This window comes from Euwallacea fornicatus, chromosome 19, assembly GCF_040115645.1.
Source record: "Euwallacea fornicatus isolate EFF26 chromosome 19, ASM4011564v1, whole genome shotgun sequence".
In the NCBI taxonomy this organism is placed as follows: Eukaryota; Metazoa; Arthropoda; class Insecta; order Coleoptera; family Curculionidae; genus Euwallacea; species Euwallacea fornicatus.
This window is the reverse complement of record NC_089559.1, coordinates 433,097-454,024: the sequence shown is the minus strand read 5'-3', so window position 1 is coordinate 454,024 and position 20,928 is coordinate 433,097. Positions and strand designations below refer to the sequence as shown.

Genomic DNA, 20,928 nt, shown 5'->3' with positions numbered 1-20,928 from the left:
GCTTTGTTTTCACTTATGGACGATTTTATAAAGAGATTTTAACGGTTAATAACCCTGTCAATCGCATTCGCTGGCAATCACCAGGAATCACCCTGATGCTAGCCAGCCCTCATCGGGCGACGGAAACCACACCCAAATAATCCGATTAATTTAAAATCAACTAAGAGGGATCAATTCGATCCAGATTATCGTTTTCGAAAATGTCTCATGTTTTGAGAATCTGGCTAAGGACTAACAAATTGCCTCACATATTGTGTTAGCAAACGAACGATACCTCCTTATCACTTACAAAGAGTTGCATGCACATAAGTATTAAAATTCTTCCTGCTATTCTATCTAATAATTGAAATTGTTCACCAACACAACAAATCGCAGGATATCAGGGAACTCTTTAAACCAATTTGCACAATTGTAAAAATTGAAATATGAGAACACGGAGTCGTTACAGAAAACTATCAAAACAGCCATATGGTTTGAACAAATTAGCTGCACCCTGTTGTCATTTGCGGACCTACCCCAAGCAAAATTAGCTAACAGAGAATAGAGGAAGGGTAAACGGCGTTATAGGAAGCATTTTACCTGAATCTATGGCATTCATCTTCCTCATATTGTGCTGCCGCCTTGTTCTGACGGTCATTTTCCTGAAAACCGTGCCGCTCAGGGGTTCTATGTCACAAAGCTCCACTGCGGGGTGCGAATTCTCCGAATTAGTCTGTTGGTAAATCGAAAATAAAAAAAATACATGTGAAATAAAAATGAAGAAAAAAAAATCATTTATTCACCTCCTCATTTTTCTTGCTAACTGGTTCCTCGGGCAGCGATCGGCTACTAAAAGGCATCTTCCCCACCTCTTCGCTGGGTTTGTTATTCGACAAAGACCTGTTCCGAAAATAGGACAAATCGGCAGTTTTCTGGGTACCATCAAAGCTCACATGCCTCGGCGAAACTTTTTCTTTTTCATTGCAAGGCTGAAGGGGTGTCTGTGTACGTATATCTGTTTCTACTACTAAAGAAAATATGAGTTGTGTGTAATATTGAGAGAGCGAACTGACCATATTCGAGTTTATTGCTAATTAAGGCGCTTTCAGATTGTAAGGCGGGCTCAGTTTTCCTTCTTGCAGCCTTCCTATTGGCTCCCTTGTGATCGTACAATGATACCGACATTAATGGGTTCGTACGTGTTTTTCTAGGGCTTTTTTCTGGGTTATTTAGGTCATCTGGAAAGAGCACAAAGTTTCGTTAAATATCAATATAACAAATACCGATCCCATTATACAAAATGAATAGCAAATGTGGTTAAATACCCCTTTTGAATAACATCACAAGCACATTTAAACATGTGTAGAATCGTAAAATGAGATCAAGGTACGCGAAGAACTGGCATCTGAAGGATATTTAAATTTTTTAATGATAGAATACGTGATATTTTTCTGTGTCCATCGCGGTCGACCCTTTTGCAAATCAAGCACAATTAAATCCAAGTGCTGTAAAATTCCGGTCATAACACGCAGTGAAAGAAGATTACATTAATAACATTAATTAGAGTTACATTGCTTATTGTTCTCGGAAACATGACAAATCGGAGCTTGATGGGAGTCCACGGTGGTCGCTTTAAAAATCAACCGTCCGCCACCAGTTTCTTCATTAACTGTGCACGTTTCGACGCTTCCCCCATCAGCCGTCCTCAGGTTGTTCTGGTGGTTCACCAAAGAAGGATAACTGCTGATTTCTTGTCCTCGCGGGAGGCTGTTGTAAGGCCTCGCTTCCACCGAACTTCTAAGAGCAGGCCACCGTGGAGTTGGATCTGAAACGAGGACTTTAGGGGTAAGTCAAATTTTAATTATGGAGGGAAAATTACTTGATATAGTCCAAGACCGGCGGATGGTTCTTTTTATGAAATCGGCAGCGGGGACGTACACTCGGGCATCTCTTCGTCTGCTCGGTTTGCGAACGAACTCGTTCATCCACTCACCGGAAGCTGCCTGGATTTCCCTGAAAACAGTAAACCATCATAAGGCAATATGATCAAAAACATTGCTCTAAATGTCGTACAATTATTATAAGCCATGAGGCCGTTCAAATTTACTCGGGAAGCACAATTATGATATAGTCAGTTTCGGCGGCAGTGGTAGAAGGTACAAGATCGATTTGATTCAATGGTCGACTCAGCCTGTCTTACGTCGAAAAGAAGTTCGACATCCCTCTCTTATTGACTTGAGCTCAACCATGAATAAAACAATCGACAAAGCCCTTGAAGTGCCGAATTTTTCCAATTACCTCTTAATCAGTTTTTTCTCGTTCCATTTAATCTTAAGTAACGTTATCTTCACGTATTGATATTAGTGTTCAATTATTACATTAACTATTTACATTTAAAATTCTTATTTTATAGAACATAATCTTTTCAATCGTGAGGGCAACTGCTGATAAAACATATTTTTGTTTAAAATGTGTACAGAGTACTTGGCCTACCAAATTCTTCGATTAATTCCCCTCTATCCGAGCGCAGTGGCTCGGTCTGTAGAGTCAAGTTTATTATCAAATAAAACAACACGCATAACAAACACTAGATTCCTATCTTAACTCGTAGAACTCTTTACTTTTCTATTGATGTCCAAAGAGGTAAAATCGCGAATATTTTAATGTTTGGTTATGGAATGTCCGGATTTATGGATTTTCCACTCGATTATTTCTCAACAAATGAATAAACACTTCAAAATGATTTGGAGGAACGGAAATAACATTTTTGACCGCTTTGCGCCAAAAATCGGCGTAGAAACCGATCAAAAAAAAGTGGCGAAATATTATTAATTATTAGTGCAATATTGCATAAAGTGCTCCATTATGCGTTATTAATGACTTAATATTCAATAACAATAAATAAGTAACTCTAAAAGAGTGATAAAAAACCTATTCGAGGCAGTTATTTATCGTTCGCTTTAAAAGCTTTGGATGCATCAACAAAATTGCTTTTAATTATTGTGACGTTTACCAAGGTAAAACATTTATTATCACCGTTTTTGTGTCATGTCGACTGTCTCAGAATCAGCTTAATGCATGATTACATGATCTAAAATAATTACGTGTGATGGTGGAAACGAACAAATTAATCCTAAAGGTATTTTCAAGTAGGAATTAGGACACTCTATGAACATGGATAGAGTAATTTCGACTACAATTTTGTCACACAAAACTATCAATATTTGCAACAAGGCGACATTCCACTTGTCAAAACGAATGGCCGCTAGCGATGTATCTGACAGATCCACTGTCGCTTACTTCAGACAAAATTTTGCAAATCATTCAACAAACACGATTGCTATATATTTGACAACACCGCATCAAAAAAAAAACAAATTTTGACGTTACCATAAGCCTGTCAAATATTTATATGGCAGATATTTCTATGTATATAAAGTATACAAATGTATATAAACAATTTAACAATGCGATCTTTAAACATATCTGTTTATGAAAATTATTAAATGAGGCGGCCACTTTGTTTCCGCAAATGAGCGAGCCCTTATTGCCAGCCCTTTCTGTTGCCGGTGTTTGTTGCGAAATTTAATTATAGTTCTTTTACACTTTTTCCACCCACGATCGTTCCCGCCCGGTGGGCGAAATTATTCTTAAAAAGGAAGCACATTGTCCCAACTTTTCTTCAGAAATGTCGCCTTCGGAGCAGCTCTTTTCTGGTGTGGACGCGTGATTTTGAGTTAGGAGTTCAAGAAAGGAGCCTAGTCCTCGGAAACTAGCCGGTCAATAACCTATTTGGGAGGGAATTATTCCGGGGTCTGTGCCTTGTTGGGTTATTGCAAGGCGAGAAAAGGTACATACATACGTGCAGATTCTGGAATGGGGCCTTGCAAGCTACGGTTACATCCAGCCCATCGAGGGGCTTTCTTTATTATGGTTGACGTGTGCAGGAATAAATCTAACTTTCTTATGGGACCCCGTTAAATGTACGGAAACGTGTAAATATCTGGAGGTTGGCTATGGTGACATATCCAGACTAGTCGCAACCTCCTTCCAGCATGAGATGGCACAAGGCCCAAAACGGAGCAGCCGTCATCAGGAAGATTGCTACTAGTACTGCCGCACCGTTGTACTGAAGTGCTTACGACTGAAAACTTGGAGAGTTTAAGTGCTTAAGCAAACAAAAAATCTATAGGCATCAGTAAATTATTTTATCGTCGATCAGGTAAATACTAAAACAATATAAATAACGAAAAACGCACTTCCATCAATTATTGGGTTGTTCGATAATTAAATTCGTTTTTTTTTCACTTTTTTCAAAATGAATTTATCCATATTAATAACCAACATTAGTCAATGATACATTGATCATTTTGTTGGATGATCTCTTGGTATCTTTCGTTAAATTGGCAATTTCCGCCCTCCAAGAAGCCTTGGTGGTTTCTTGAAGTAAAAAACTAATTCGACTCAGTTTTAACAGCTTGATCGGAATCGAAAATTGTACCATTCAAATAGTTTGGAAAAGTATGAAACAACTGATAATCCGATGTATTATATGATGGACGTGAGATTAATTCCCAATTCGGCTCTAATAATATTTGACGTGCTATTAAGGACGTGTGAGGTATGGAGGTCTCATCGTGGAACAGTACGTTTTGCGATTGTCCAGTTCAGGACTTTTTCTTTTGATTTCTCCATTCGATTCCGATATTTAACGACAGAGACATTCAAATTTGGTTTCTTGGAAACGATTCAAAATAAAGAATAACCTGGTAATCGTACCGCATGGAAAGCACACCCTTCTTCTGCTGAATATTGACTTTGACTGTCGATTGTGCGGGGCCATCTTGCTTGTTCCATGATCGTTTTCGGACTGCGCTATCGTAAACCATCAATTTTTCATCACCTGTTATGTATCTTTTTAGAAATGGGTTGCTTTGATTACGATTCAATAAAGAATCCCGTGCGTTAATGCGTTTGGCGAGATGAATTTCTTTCGATTCGTGAAAAAACCAAACATCCTGTTTTTTTCATAACCAAGATGTTATAAGTGGAGATAAATGGTTAAATTGGGTTTGTCGAGCTTCTCTGCTATCTTTCGAGTTGTGATACGCCGATTAGTATCGATTAATGCCTTGAGTTTCCTATTAATGGTGATTGAGTCCCCAATACGTGGTGCATCTTGCATATTAAAATTTCCGGAACGAAAGCGAACGAACCAACGCTGATGCTGGCGTTCGATAAGACAACCCTCAGCAGAAACTTCAGGCAGTTTCTTCTGAGCTTACACTGCATTTTTGCCCTATCGAAAATAACATAATAAAATGTCCCGATAGTTCGATTATCCGCATTCAACTTAACTATTAACTAATTTGTTGTTTATTATCGAAAGTCAATTTTTTACTGAAAAAAGTCTAAAACGTGACCTTTAAAATGGCATATACTAAGATAAGCCACGCGATTCCTACTACTGTAAATATACTGTTCTATCCACCTATGAGAAAAAAAAACACACATTAATTATAAACAAATCAATATGTCACTGGTCTTTCACTACAGTAAGTACCCCATCATTATAGCAAAAAATCAATCAAGAGAGGTTTTTTTAAGAAACACGCAAAAAAGCCATTGAGACAATGAAATTCGTACCTGTCTTGGCCGTTTTCCTGCTCTTCTCTGAGGAAATCAAGTTGGACATCCACAACAAGGATGGAGGTTCCATCTGCATTGGAATCCGTATAATCATAACTGTATAATAACAATATGAACGATGCCATGGTTTCAACCATTTTTTTTAAATTTGTTCTTTCTCCATTATTGCGCAATTTTTTTTTTCTTTAAAAGTGTTATTCTCGTCAAATACCACATAAAAAAATAAGATTTAATCAAAATTAATCAAGCTTTCCCTTCTGAAATCTTGCCTAAACATGTTAGGAAATGCTCCTAAATAACGGCCCTATTTTTCGTCCAAAAATAATAAAAAAAACAAATTGAAATTCAAAAGTTCAAGTGTGTAAGTAAACAAAGCACTTTAGAGACATTATCAACCTCATTTTATCGTCACTCATGAGTGACACAATGGTATAAATGCCGCAAAATGTGTCTCCAATAATCATATTAGTGGTCGTTTTGCTATTGTAAGTATCTTACCATAACAGCGAAAGAACTTACTCAAGACCAAACTTTTATTCAAGTAACAACCAAACAACCACCATGACAATGAAAATCGTCGCTATCTTGGCGGCCATCCTCGTCTGCTCTGAGGCAATCAAATTCAACATTAACAACAAAGATGGAGGTCCCATCTGGGTCGGAATCCAGGGCAATAACGGAAAAGAACACTTGGCCAATGGAGGATTCAAACTAAGCCAAGGCGAATCAGTAAGTTTCGTCGAGCAAAAAATAAATTAAATCCGATTCGTTCTGTTCTATAGAGAAGTTTAGACGCCGCTGACGACTGGGGCGGTAGGTTCTGGTCCAGGACTTGGTGTTCCGATGATCAAAACCACTGCCAGACCGGAGACTGCGGCAACAAGGTCGAATGCGCCGGCGCTGGTGGCACTCCCCCAGCTACTCTTATCGAATTCACCCTCAGAGGTTACGGAGGACTTGACTACTACGACATCTCCTTGGTCGACGGTTACAACACCGAGGCTTCAGTAAGTTCTTTAAAGTCATCAGTTTCATCGTTGCTTACTAACGATTCAGGTCGAACCTGTTGGCGGATCTGGAGATGGAAGTGAATACAGCTGCAAAAAGGCCAGTTGCGGAACACAAATCAACGCAGAGTGTCCCGGAGAATTGCAAGTGTGGAACGATGACCACAGCCAAGTGATTGCTTGTAACTCTGCTTGCAACGCTTTCAAAACTGACGAATATTGTTGCGCTGGATCCCACAACACTCCTGAGACCTGCAGGAGCTCGGACTGGCCCGTTGACTACCCCGCCAAGTTCAAGAGCGCCTGCCCAGACGCCTACAGCTACGCCTACGATGACCATAAGAGTACCTTCACATGTGTCGCTAATGAATACAACATCAACTTTGGGGCTCCATAAAGTTCCACAAAATGAGTATTTTCTGAATATTTTTTTGCTAATAATTGGTTAATAAATGTTTCGTTATTAAAATTTGGCCGTCATTTTTTCAATTCTTGTTGAAGATTAGGAAGAAACTAGTGGCAACAAAAACTGTGCAGGATGTAACATGGCATCATGGAGATATTTAAAGGAACGAAAGTACTCTGTGAAATAATTTAAAAAATACTGGTAGAACCATCGTCAAAAATGCACCATTTTCGATATACAGGGTGGTAAAGTTGTACTTTTTTTTACATCTCGGGACATTTTGTGTGTATACCGAAAATGATGAATTTTTGAACATGAGTCCATTAGCATGTTTTTATTATTTTGCAGAGCACCCTGAAATATCTCCGTGGTGATATATTATACCTTGTATATCTCTTATTAACAGACCTTGTGTTTTTATGATTACCTAGATTCTCAAGGTTGAGCTCCAGTAACGGACACCCTGTCTATATAATAGTAAATACTATCATGTCAAGTGTAATTATCAACAATTACCGCTTTCGATTTTAGGCGTTTAAATATCCTACAAAGGTTAAATTCTGAAATATGCCGAACAGAAAATCCTTGAAGTTTGCGCAATGCGGGTGTAGGTTCAGTCAAGAACAGATGCAGAATAGTCACTAACGCGGTTAACACTTTTTATATATGTAGAAATTTCAAATTATTTACTACAGTGGACATTCCCTTCATCGAGTTGTTTTTTACTTATCGTCCAAGATAACTAGTTCTTTATGCTTGAGTACTGATTTTAATTATCTAAATTCTTAGAACTCAAATATCTATTGTGAGCATCGACACTCACATTCTCAGTTAACAACGGTGTAATTAGCTGCCAAAAAAAAAATAAAAAATTTCGACAATACGACTCACATTCGTTTATGGCAGACAGCACACACCCAATCCGTAGCCCTGAAATTGTACTCCCGGCATGCCTTGCACACTCGCAGCCTGCAGGAACGGCAGAAGGCCCCCCTGTTGATCACCAATCCAAGTTCCGCCCGACAACGTCCACAGGTCCTCTCTGGGTCTGAGGGTACATCGGCTAATTCCAAACTCACCCTTAGAGCACCCTTGCGACGAAGATTCTGGAGTTCGGCTTTCAATTTCCTATAAGGATAAAACCCCTATATGGGATCAGTTTTTTACTCGAAGGATAATGCAATCTACCACACTAGTATGTTAATCTACAGATGTCTCAGTATTATTTATTATTGCTACAAACCATTATAGCGCGCTAGCAGATAAAAGAATGGGGGGATTCACCTAAACTTGCCTTATGCAATTATCACTTGTTTTCATTCTACAAAGTGTTAAATACATTTTTTATTCTGCAAATTGAGAATACATCTCACAGTGTTCGATATTCACGCTTGAAATTGCACGTAGGGGGCTTTTGGGTACGGTAAAGTCATTTTAAATATTTGTTTCTAACTAGCTGTGCCTTACCAAGACAGAAAATCTTTCAAACTCTTTTATCAACGCCGAGAAGGTTGATATTTTCACGAATTCTAATGCTTTGAACTCTTCAACAACAAAAGTTGATGTAAAAAATTCATATTCAACAACTTACCGACACGTGTAGGGTAATAAGCGCGTGCGCTATATTAGATAAACCAAAAGCAAATGTCTTAGGGCTAGAGAAACAGCCTCCGAAACTAGAGACAAACCGTTTCTTGAAGAATTCCAGTACCGTTTAATGGTCAGTTTTTCAGGAATTTCGACAGGTCCCAAAATTGGACCCCCCAAAATCCCACACCACGTACTAATTTTTGAAGGTGATATTCTCTCATTAAGTGAGAATTTTTTTCATTGTAAGAACATCTGTTCCTCCAATTAAATGTGCCTCTCCTTGTGATGTTGCCGCCTCAGTGAACAATATTTTATTAAAGAGCAAAGGGTCATGATGTTGCTTTGAGGTAACAAATGGCGAAAATCAATTCTGGGTTGAAAATTCCTTGCCAACAAGTCCTGTACAGACGTAAAATAGCATGGACCAGCCTTCCTTTTCGCGGAAGTCTTGAAATTGATAAATCGCAGATCTCCGTCGCTTCAGAAGTGCGTCTGGTGCCAATTTCCGAATTCTCCAATTTGAACGTAAATTCATCATCTTTTTTTAATTTTTTGTCTTCACATAATCGTGATTCATCAGATGCCTGGTTGCGGCCAAAAGTTTTTCATTCTTGTCTGCTACGTCATCTGTTATCAGTCGCAACAATTCTCTAATTTTGAAAATTAATTCCCTTAGAAACATTAACGAAAGTGTAAATTAGTGGTTCGTCCCACCGGTTCAGAGTACTTTGACTTGTTGCCAAATAACAAACTGATTGCGCGTTGAGCGGTGTCCTAGTAAGCGGACGATTATTCTTCAAGACTTTACCGCCCTAGTGCTGCAAACGGACAAAGACACTGGTGGCATTGGATTTGGATGCGGATGTGGATGAGGAACCGTTAAATCTTGTTGACAAAGATAGTCTACCACCAGTACTCGAAAACAGATACCGCTAAATAAATGTCTCCAATCAGTTTGTCTGGAGGACACACCGTGTGCGAACAAATTGCACCAGAAGTGCAGGCTTTATAGCCTGAAGATCATCCACAACGTTCGGAATTTCATAGATGCTTTCTAGGAAAACATTAGGAAATTTCAAACTTTTCCAATTTTGTACTGTCCAACGATGATGCAATGTTTACACGCAATAACATAAACAACTCTTGCAATGCTCATACCTTGACGGTCGATAATCCACATTCTGTTCGTCGTAACCATATGCAGTGCAGTTATTCGATAAAGGTTTGGACCAGACTGGTGAACAGACAACTTATCGGCCCTTTCATGCTGCCGAATAGATTAGCCGGATATGATTATTTATTTTGTTTTACGAAGAACTCTTAGAAGAGATTCCACTAAATGTAGGTTGATAATTATAGATCTTTCCAAGGTGGCTTACCCCAATCTTTCAATCCTTCAGTTCTTCAGTGTTTGACTTTTGCCTTTGGATACCAACGGATTTCTCGTGTTGGTCCCGTTCTACTATACAGTCTTCTCGGTCACCCAATCTGACACCATCGATTTTGATTTATGACGCCTTATGAACAACACGGTATACACAACGAAATACACGATGTCGAAGATCTTTTTAATCACGTTTCGCAAAGACGAAAGCCGAGACTTGCGTGTTATGCCGATTGCTATTGTTAATTGGATAATCATCGTTTACTTAAACATATATGGAAGATCATTATACGATAAATTGTTTTAAAAATCAAATCCCTGTTATAATGCGACTTCTATTATGGTGTGTTCGGTTTAAACGGCTCCTTTTGAGGCGTTTACTCACCCCTTAAAAGTAAAATGAGATGACTTAAAACGCCCTGTGTGTTATATATTATTGAACGTATTGGGTAACATTATGAAGTTACATTTTACTTTTTTTACGTATTTTAGCATAGGCTTACATGTTTAAAACGATTTTTTCTAAGGACGCGACTGATGAACAAAGAACATACGAAGGCTCTTCTTTTCCACGCAAAACCTGCCAACCTACTTAAAGACGAATTTGTTTAACGCATTGTGAAACTGGCATGTATTTCCATCTTGTTATTGACCGTTAAGGTTGAATTCAAACTGCCCACAACAAAATGATTTTATCATTTACATCTAGCTCTAGGTTTATCATTGTCAGCAAGGGGACCTATACTAAACAGTTTCCTAGTATCTGGCTTTATGGTGGTTTAATGTAAACTGGTCTATTATATTTCATGGTTGAGCATGTTTCAATCAAAGCGTGCATAAATATGAGTAGTATTTTAAAAGCGCGTTACGCGACCCCATATTCACCTTGAAATCGAAATTAAGAATACGCCCGCGAGCGATTTCACGTTGAATGATTGCATTATGCAGTCGGTTTACCCATTTTCAAGCAGAGTGGTTTTTTATTTATTAATTAGGCTCACACCTTTGTATTTTGATATACGGTGCTTTCGTAAAGTAAGGAATAACTTGATTGATATTAAAACTAACATGTCGTAGAAAAAATCCTCGGACGCGTCGATTTAGTTTTTAATAAACATATTTTTTTAAATATTATTCATCTTGGTGACGTCACAGCTGTCCGAGATACGACGTCATGGACCACTTTTTTTTTTTTTAATGAAAACCCCCATTTCTTTGTACGAAATGTTAAAGAGCAAATTTGTTGAAGTTCAAACTGTGGAATAAATAAAGGAGTTACATACAGAAATTGGGAAAATTCTTGAGAAAAATGGCGTTGATATAATTTGAAAATTTACACAAAAAAAATAACAAATTATCAAACGCGATGCTTAAACTGAGCTCAATTCATTACATGCCAATAAGCAAGACGGTAAATAAATTCTTTAAAACATCGTCGATGACATCTGAAATTACTTGTAAGTGGCACTTCTACACGAACCCGTCTCTTTAAATCGTCAAAATTTAAGAGCTTAGTGGAATACTCTTTGCACAATGATGAGTACTACACAATTAATTATGCAAAACGATTCTGACTTGACAAAATGTCCTGTTGACGGGAATGTTTGTTTCTTATTTTTGTCTTTTTTTACCTGTTACCGTATATATAAATAGTAACAAAGTTTGACCTGCGTATTTCAATGTTATTTTTCTTTAAAAATGTCTTATGTAACCGCCTAATTTTTTTACAGTTTATACTCCAGAAAATATTCTCTTTAATATTTTGACTAAAAAACGAGGTTCATCATAAAAAAAAAGAGCAATCAATGACAAATATTAAAAAAAAAAACGTTTCTTAAAATCTAAATCGACGTGCTCTAGGACTACGTTCCAAAACCTGTTAATTTTAATGTTAATGAGTTCATACCAGAATTTACGAAAACACTGCATTAATGTGCCTGTTCTGCCAGACGCACATAATATTTTACGAACTGAGGTACATTCGTTCGGTCCGGGACTGAAGGTGTTTAAAAACCGACAAAGGGACAAAAACAGGCATGAATCAAATAATTAATAAATGGCAAAACAGGCATTAGGAGGAAGCAAATGGATTTCGAAATGCTCCTTACTTACATACCTCGGGAGCCATTTTGAAAGCGTCATGACAGGCAACGATGGACCAGCCCCCTACCTTAAGAACTGCCGATTAGGCCCCGCGCGAGTGACTTCGGGTAGATTAAGGTTTAGAATTTCATAAATAAATAATTAAGAGGAACTGAACAATTTAAAAAAACGTGTATTTTTAACGAACTTTTCTCGAGCGAATCTTTTATCGATACTAGATGCTGTTCGGAAAACAAATGAATATCGTCGAATTCTGACATTGAACTTTGATTGTCAAACAAAATATTTAAAGCTGTCTTAAAAAGAAAAAACCTCGGATTTCCGCCCGGCAAGGAAGCAACGTCAGCGGGTATGCTCTCGACCGATTATTTCAAGACTTTCTTCCATCCATTTCTTTTCGTGGGTGAATGAAACCATGCAGGTTCAAAAGAGTACAAAAGGGGGCCCCATTAAGGTCCGTACAACGGTCATTCACCGGCCATTATTTGTACTTACCGCACTATTTGTACCTGCTTAGAATGCAAATGCTATGAGAGGAAAATGGTAATTTCAAAAGATTATTTTTACGACTAGAAGAAAGCAGGAAAAGTCTTCATATAATCGTAGGCCAAAGTAAGTCGGTATTGCAGACGAATTGCCACCTTATTTTTTACTTTTGTGATAATGAATAAGAGGGCCGTAGCCAATTCAATTGATAAGAAAAGAAAAGGTTTTAACGTAATATCTCACCAAAATTGGAGTGGCATAAAATACGAATCCTGACTAGAAATAAAGTGGTACTTATGAAGAAAAAACCCACAGTGATCAATAGAATGGTCAGTACTAGAATGGGACCAAAGATTACCATTATTATTTATTTAGCATTAGTGTTGCCACATTAGTACCTCGCCTTTTTAAGATATGGTCAGACCTTGGATTAGAACAATGGCTAACTGAACTTTTTAGTCGGGACTGGCGTGGTTTAAAGTTCATTGTATGATATTTAAGTCGTGTACAGTTTTAATGCGACACTATTGAACATAAATATAAAAATATTGAACAAAAACATCTTTGAATGAACTTAATAAGTGGACACGCAGGTGCATTTTCAAAAACATTTACGAGTATTTAGAGAGATATAGCCACTTAAGTGCGATTCCTCATTTGAGTGATTAAAAAATACTAGTGAGTTCCGATCGTTGATAATTTTGAATGTCACTGAATGTGGTTTCACGATTATCAGACCAAAACAATGCATCCGTAGCGAATTATCATAATTAGTTCTAGATTAACTTTCCCACGTTCTATTATTTTTGTTGTAATTATTATAACCAAATATAAACAATTAAAATCATTCGCGAACGGGGTTATTGATTAATTTTTCGATTTTCGAAAAGGAATTGCCATCAGATCCTGTTTTCGCCTGTGACCGGTCTGCAATAAGATCCGAAATAACCGAGATGATACCGTCTTAGCATCTCCTCACTCAAAGAGTGATTAGCCTCATGTACTTTAAACAAAGCTATACCGGGTGAGCCATCTTGCCGGGTGCAAGAAAACCTCCCCTGGTATACCTACGTGTCAATCTGATTGCGATTAGCATGTGGATTTGTTTCGAAAGGGAAATTATAATTTGTCAATTGAGTACACACGCTTTGCAGAATCGGTTTGGTGTCTATTTTACACCAACGTAAAACAACTTTCGATATATAATCAAAATAAACGCAGTATTATTTAACTTTCTAATTAAGCCGGCACGACGCGATGCGTTGAACGTTTGATGTGGCCTTCGTGACAATGCCGCAGCAAATTTACATTCAAAATACGGGACAACCATTGGAAAATTTGTCCCTTCCAGGGTGGAGTTAGATTCAACATTGGAAGGAGCATTGGAGCCGATGATCATTCATCAAGGGTCATTTTTCCGAACGGGATGCAGTGTTGAAAAAAGGGAAAATAAAAAAATAAAAAAAGTAAAAAAACCGATAGGAAATTAAAAAGAAAAGGGTGGGGTATTCGAAAAGGGGAAAATTAAAAAAGGGAAGAAAAAATGATGCGTAGCAGGACTGGGCTGCAACAAACACTCGGTTATAACGAGCGAACAAAAAAGTCCCGTCCAAAATCCTATAAAGTCAATGTATTTTGATTCGGTATAACAAACTCGAATATAACCAACGCTCGGTCATAACATACCATATTTATTATTTTCTGGAGCTTTGAAGTCGCTCTAACGAACCTTCCAGAGATGCTGCTGTGAACGAGCTAGTGGAGATTTAAGCGAATGGGCCAAAAACAAGCGCATTCCTGATTTTGAGGAAACTAACTTAAATGATATTAGCATTGTTCAAATAACTGCCAGTGACAAATATGAAAACGCTTCGAGTGATGAGCAGAAAGTTGAGATGAATAATAAAGTTTGAATCCCCCCAGCTCAAGAGGCCCTTTCTGCTTTGGAGATCGTCGCGTATTATGTACAGATGGCTTATCCAGAAAATGAAAAGTTTTTAAACGTTACAGACCTTTTGCAAAACAAAATAACTGAAAAGATATTGAAAAATCACAAGTGCAGTTAAATTACGGACTTCCGTCCCACCTAAACTTCGATTTTATTTAAAATGTTTTTTGCTTTTTTTTTCTCGTTTAATATATACGCTAATGAAAAAAAAACTAAAGAAACTTTTGAAATTTTCAGAAATAAATCTAACTCGACCCCCGTCGAACGTTCAGACATATATCAAGTCTTATTTATCAAGAAGCGTTCGTTCAATGTACGCAGTACGATTTTTTTTTTTGCTGATTTTCGATTTGTACTAAAAAAAAAAAAGCAATTTTGGTTTGTATCGATTTTTATTAGCTTAAACTCGTATCTTGCGTGGAATACCCATGCGAATTTAGCGCAAAGCATTGCCGGAATGCCTGCCAAAAGATATTTACCTTGAGACAATTGCGACAAAAAAATAAAGCGTTTCATGACGAAATGAAACAAAAAGACACTGCACGTAATTTTTCTTTGCACAAATCCGTGGTATTCGAAATGTTAAAGAGGTACGCGACGCGAGGAAGTGTTATTTCCAACAGACGCTGAGGTGGCAACCCAAGAAAAACACCTAGACAGGCCAGAGTAAAAATGATCGGTGGGGCACAACAGAATTGGTTTGCAAAGGATAATCTACGCAAATTTGGAGTCGAAAACTTGCGGTACGAGACTGTGCAACGAGATAGAGCTTACACGCCGACGACCAGCAAAAACACCATCGAGCGCTCCGAAAAATAGAGAAGCCAGAGATGCTTCCGCCCAAAAGTATTTAACATTTGTGGAAAAAAGTTTTATTTAGTGTCGAGATCAAAGTAAATCTTTGTGAATCCCACGGAATGGCATGGGCGTCCAGTTGGTAAACGGTACGACCTCGAGTGCACTGTAGCCACGATAAAACACAACGGAGGTTCCGTTGTTGTAGGGGGATGTTTTTCGTCCCGCAAAATGGGTCCAATTTATTTCATTGGAGGAAAAATGGAAAGGTTCGTGTGCTTAAACATTCCGAAAAATGGAATGGAAACATTTTGTGATAACAATCTGCTAATTAATTGGATTCTCCAGCATAACAACGGTTCAAAACGTGAAGCAACAATCGATGCGAATTTGCTCAAGAAATCAAAAGTCGGTACTTTGAATCGGCCAGCGCAAAGCGCACACTTGAATTAAATTGGAAATTTGATTGTTGACTTAAAAGTGCAAATTACGAAGGAAACTATCAGAAATGAGGAAGAATTTAAGCAATCCACTCAAAGCATGTGGAGAAATGTCCAAAATAAATACTCTTCTTGAATCGCTGCGCAGATGTATGTAAGTTATTAAGAATGAAGGGCTACGCATGATCAGTTCGATTGTTTCTATTTTGTCACAAGTGTCGTTTGTTGTTAGTTTCTCCGAAGTTCCTGCAGTTTTTCCCAACTATTTTTTCATAGAATAATTTATTGTTTTCTTTGTAACGCAAATTGTTTGTGCTGCACGTTAGCGAGCTTCTTTTCTCGGCTTATGCCCATTATTATACAGGGTGTTCCCTAACTACGTGTAAAAAATTCAAAGGCGTAATCCTCGACTGATTTTGAGTCAAAAATGTCTAATAAACATACGTCCGCAAAAGCCTTGTTTCCAAGATATAGGGGTGTTGAAATGTGACAAGAAAAAGAGATTTTATTTCCAAAACGACTCAGTTTGGGTGTTTGAATTTTAGAAAAGACAATTTTTTGGGGGAATGCTTTAATGATTAATCGTAAGAATTGCTGAAAATGACCACCATTACTCATGATGCACGCTTCCATCCTTCTTGTTAATGATCGTCTCACTCTCTCTAAAACTCCTGGTGTGTTGCGTATCGTTTCACATCCGGTAATTGTACGTTCCTGAAGTTGATCTAGAGTGTTTACTGGGACAGCATCGATAAGTCTCTTCAGATCACCCCAAAAGTAGAAGAAAAACTAACAACAAGCAAGCTAGTAAATACCACCAAACCTTTAGAGACCTTTAAAACCTTTTTCAACGTCTTTCAGTCAACACCCTGTATCTTGGAAACAAGGCATCTGCGGACATATGTTTATCAGACATTTTTGACTCAAAATCAGTCGAAGATTACACCTTTAAAATTTTTACACGTAATTAGGAAACACCCTGTATATCAAACTGCGTTAGTTCAACGGAACTATTCAAAAAACAGTATCGTCGAAACTTTCCTTAGTTCTAGTCCATTCGTGTACCTACTTACTACAACGAAAAATTGTAAAATCGGACATTTGGTTAAAGCAGAAATTTTGAATCAAAAAGCTTTTTCTCTCGGCCGCTTACAACGAACCTCCGCGTATAAGAACGACGGGCGAAGTCCCTTGAAGGTTCGTTATAGACGAATTCTACTGTAAATGAAATGACGTCTACAGAGACTGCTGCTGGCGTAGTAATTCTGTGAAGTGAAACATAAGTAGGAGACACAAAAGAGAAAATGATGTGTGCGAAAACTGCCAGGAAGATGATTCGAAATCGCACAATGGCAACTTCACTATCGAACACCCGACACTTGCTCGTGAGTCGGAAGTTCCAGAGTTGTTTTTCAAAACGTTTGAAGTCGGAGCCCGGACTTGGTACGAACGTGACGAGCTTCAAACGTTCGACACATAAAGTCTGTCGGTTCACGGCCACACGACGTGACAAGTAGCCATATGTCCAACGTTTGAAAACATTCAAAGCATCGTGTGGCGCCGGCTTTAGATATCACACTCCGAGCTATTTTTGTCATTATTAGCAATAAAATAATACTGCACTTTCTTTAATGTGATGCGCTTTTATGTCACATTATTCACTCTATAATGGGCAAGTCAAATGGTTATTGACCCGTAACGTTATATGGCAATATTTCATTTAAACGGCGCTCCTCCTCTCTGATTTCTGACACTGAGCATGTATTACTTGAGGACTACTTATGTCAAAACTACAATACCTGGGGGTGAAAAAATAGGGAAAATCCTACACTGATGGGGACACAATTGACCACCACACAATATATGGTACCAATTACTGGGTGTTTATAAAAGCACGAAGCACGGGCAAACAATAGGTACCACGGCTATAGCCGAGCCGGTAGCTGCGGATCAACTTTCTTGCGTTGTTTTGCTGCTCTTGGTACCAAAGTTGGTACGGTCTCGAGCCGAGGTACCGTCCGTGGTACTCGCCATGTTGCCACAGTTTGCGAATCGACTGCAAAGATTTCTAATCAAGCGAACTTGCTCTTAAACCATTACTATCCTCATGTTACGAAGGTTTGGCAGTATTAGGGTAGATCCCATAAAGCTCGTTCAAAGGGTCGTTGGGGGAATATTTTGCGGATGGTTTTTCCAAGTTTGACAACACCCTAAGAAACCGAAAGCGGCAGTTGAAAGCGGACGCAAGCGCCCTTATAATACGGATACAGTTATCGGGAGACTGTGGTTTAACAGGTGATAGGAGAATTTGCTTTTAATTGCAATTAGTCATAGACAGGTCTTCATGGGAAAGAAGCGGAGCAATGAAGTGTGTTTCGAAATCTCATGGAACGAAATTTCAAGGCATAAAACGAAAATATATAATTATTACTGTGTTCCCACTTACATTATCCTCACTTCCTGATGCCGTCTCAACTGTTCATCCTTTGTCAACACTCCAAGAATAATTTCCCGTTCCTTATCAGAGAGCCCCGAAGCCTCCCTGGAAGCGGCCGCAAGAACTTCGTTGGAAGAGGACGAAGCGACAGCTTGAGAGGCCCGATTCGCACATGACATTTTTTCCTCAGAAAATTGAATTTAATTCCCCAATAAACCCATTAGAGGCAAAAAAACCACCTGCCTGCCAAGGCCACGTGTTGCTCGTATTTACGTTATCCTTGATGAGAGAGCGAGGGAACTTTGGAGCCTCCCCGCACATCGATTCGCGACACGCAGACTGCGGTGGCTCCAGTTTGCGTCCCGCGGCTCCCGACACTCCCCCAAGTTCCCCCTTTTTCTGCCCACTTCCAGAAGACTGCGATTGTTGCCGGTGCGTTTGCGTTAACGCGTGTTCGGGTGTATAGTAAACGGTGTTTTCAATACGGAATTTAATTTTGTAGATATACCATTAAGAACCCCTGAGAAACAGGGGAAGGGTGTATGATCTATTTTTCGAAAAGTTCAAGAGAATAAATATCATCTTAATCTCATAGTGAGACCATATTTCAAAATGATTACTCCTCAAAAACGGATCAGATTGCTCAGTATCGCTCCTCTTCTATACTCCTCTTCCTTTAATTTTTTCAAGGCACCTTGAGAAGAAAAATTCAATAATCCCGAGAACCACTAGAAATGCTCTTGAACCGAGTGTTTGCACATTACAGTACTTCAAGACTGTTAGCTAATTTAAAGGGAAAGCAAATAATTACTGGTTGATGGTCAAATTTTTCTTCTTCTCGTGCTGCTTTTGTTGGGAAGGAAAATGAATACAGTTTCAGGGATATTTTATCATCGTTATGCGTTTTTAGGAAACTTACACACCATTTGCAATTTAGGTGAATCACTCTTTGATGAATTCCACATAAAAAGAGGATCTTTTCTCTTCAGAAATTTCCGCGTCATTTGCTTGATCCCCGTGGCATTGCTGTTATGGCTAAAATAAACTGCCTTACACGTCAATGACTTTTCGTCGCAAAAACTTCTATACAGGGTATTTCCTAAATACAGAGCTCAACTTTAAAAGAACGTTCCTTGGGTCAAAATAAAAAGAAAAGGTTCCTATAAACGTATGTCCGGAATCGCGAATAATAGTGTAGTGTGTCTTTTAAAAACACAAGAGTTGGAAAAAAATCGCAGAAGCATAGCTACGAGGCAAGGCCCATTAAAAAAAGGCCTTGCTTGGTAAATGCTGATCTGAGATTAGACAATAGGATTGGTTTGGCTCTGATTTTAATGCAACGAAGTATTTACACTTAACTGTTCACTGTTGTATAATAAAATGTTCATACAAACAAGTGCCCACATTATTTGCCAACCAGAAATTCTTATTATAATTATTTAAATATTTCACCTTCTAACCTTCCAAATATCTTGAATTTTTAAGTTGTTTGAATTTTCAAAATATATATTGTTTCAGAAGTAGTGGTACTAATCTGAATGAAACTTTTAAAGATTTTTTAAAGCAATAAACTAATTTGCTTGATTAATTAAATTAGTGAAAAAGAATTATTTATCATGAAATTCCAACAATACATTTATTAATATTTTTCGCCACACTGTCCTTCTTTGGAACTTTCTTCCTAAAAAATGTAACATGTGACATGTGGCAAAAATGCCTTAAAATGTAAAGGCTGTGGAGAAACGTCTTCTTACACTATGTATCGTCTGATATTTGTAACAGGCTTTATACCCATTGTATCGATTTCTAATATTAACTTCAGTTATTACTATAAATAATGCAACCAAGTCTATAGAAACATATTAAAGTGAAATGCATTGTCTGTAACTGACTGTAGCACTTCGAGTGCCTGAAAAGACGACAAAACATTAAGGTAATGAGTTTTAAGTTTTTGACATTTTAATTTAAGATACTCTTATATTCCTCTTATGTTATTTCAAGTTTTCCATCATTAAATAAATAAAATAGGGGGCTTCATAGAGTGAATATATATGAGGTAAAATCTAGTTTGGCGAATATCTGTAATCCCAGCGATTTCTATGATGATCTGAATTGTTAAGTTTTAGATTCTTAACCTACTTACCTACTAAATTCGGTTGATGATGAGGTTTTAAAGCACTGACAATGGATAAAACATGAATATTTAGAAACACAAATTTAAAAAGAAAGTTTTCCGTACAGGAAACAATTTTCTAAGGTTAAGTCCATATCATTATAAGCCTTTTCAGGAACCATGATAAGGACGGATCGATCCTTATCAGCTGACTTTCTTCCAATGGGATTGATCATCGATGGTGGCTAGCCAATCCGGTTGTCAGTCTAATCCGATTTTGATCATCCTTTCCGAAAAAGCCTATTATGATAGTGACATTTTCACCGTCAATATATTCTAACCAGTTCTAAATTTGAAATTGGTGGCTTTTTGGCCGGCCACATTCAAAATTACGTTTAACAAATTTCGTTATTATTAAAGTATCTTGGTGATAAACATAATTTTTACTTACAAAAGAATACACTCATCTTTAAGCGTCTTCCAAATTTCCCAAAGGTTAAGAAATCCATAAAATAGTCAATTGTGTTCCACTCCAAAAACAAACATTTATTTCTCAGTTTATATCTCCATAAATAATCATTAAATGTAGAA

At 37.9% G+C, this 20,928-nt stretch overlaps 2 protein-coding genes across 10 annotated transcripts in view; one reads left to right on the top strand and one right to left on the bottom strand.

The window, feature by feature from the left end:
* LOC136345248 (uncharacterized) overlaps positions 1-20,497 on the bottom strand; it is a 39,160-nt gene extending 18,663 nt beyond the window's left edge. For 2 of the 8 annotated variants that reach the window (XM_066293339.1, XM_066293342.1), the window contains exons 1-7: positions 18,234-18,539; positions 7,933-8,169; positions 1,859-1,992; positions 1,550-1,804; positions 1,053-1,217; positions 783-1,006; positions 580-712 (exon numbers count right to left, since the gene is read on the bottom strand). In XM_066293339.1, coding sequence (XP_066149436.1) covers positions 580-712; positions 783-1,006; positions 1,053-1,217; positions 1,550-1,804; positions 1,859-1,992; positions 7,933-8,169; positions 18,234-18,403 — 1,318 coding nt within the window. In that variant the 5' untranslated portion in view covers positions 18,404-18,539. Of the gene's footprint in view, positions 1-579; positions 713-782; positions 1,007-1,052; positions 1,218-1,549; positions 1,805-1,858; positions 1,993-5,625; positions 5,719-7,932; positions 8,170-17,586; positions 17,757-18,233; positions 18,541-20,367 lie in introns of those variants that run through there. The other 6 variants (XM_066293344.1, XM_066293340.1, XM_066293341.1 and 3 more) reach the window with 6 other exon arrangements.
* On the top strand, positions 1,806-7,104 carry LOC136345259 (uncharacterized). 2 transcript variants are annotated; one of them, XM_066293376.1, is made up of 4 exons: positions 1,806-1,824; positions 6,171-6,357; positions 6,411-6,635; positions 6,685-7,104. In XM_066293376.1, exons 2-4 carry the CDS (start codon positions 6,190-6,192, stop codon positions 7,030-7,032), a joined length of 741 nt encoding a protein of 246 aa, XP_066149473.1. In that variant the 5' UTR covers positions 1,806-1,824; positions 6,171-6,189; the 3' UTR covers positions 7,033-7,104. The 2 variants fall into 2 exon arrangements, with proteins under 2 accessions (XP_066149473.1, XP_066149472.1); XM_066293375.1 differs by lacking the exon at positions 1,806-1,824 and adding an exon at positions 5,994-6,113.
* Positions 20,498-20,928: the final 431 nt, after the last annotated feature.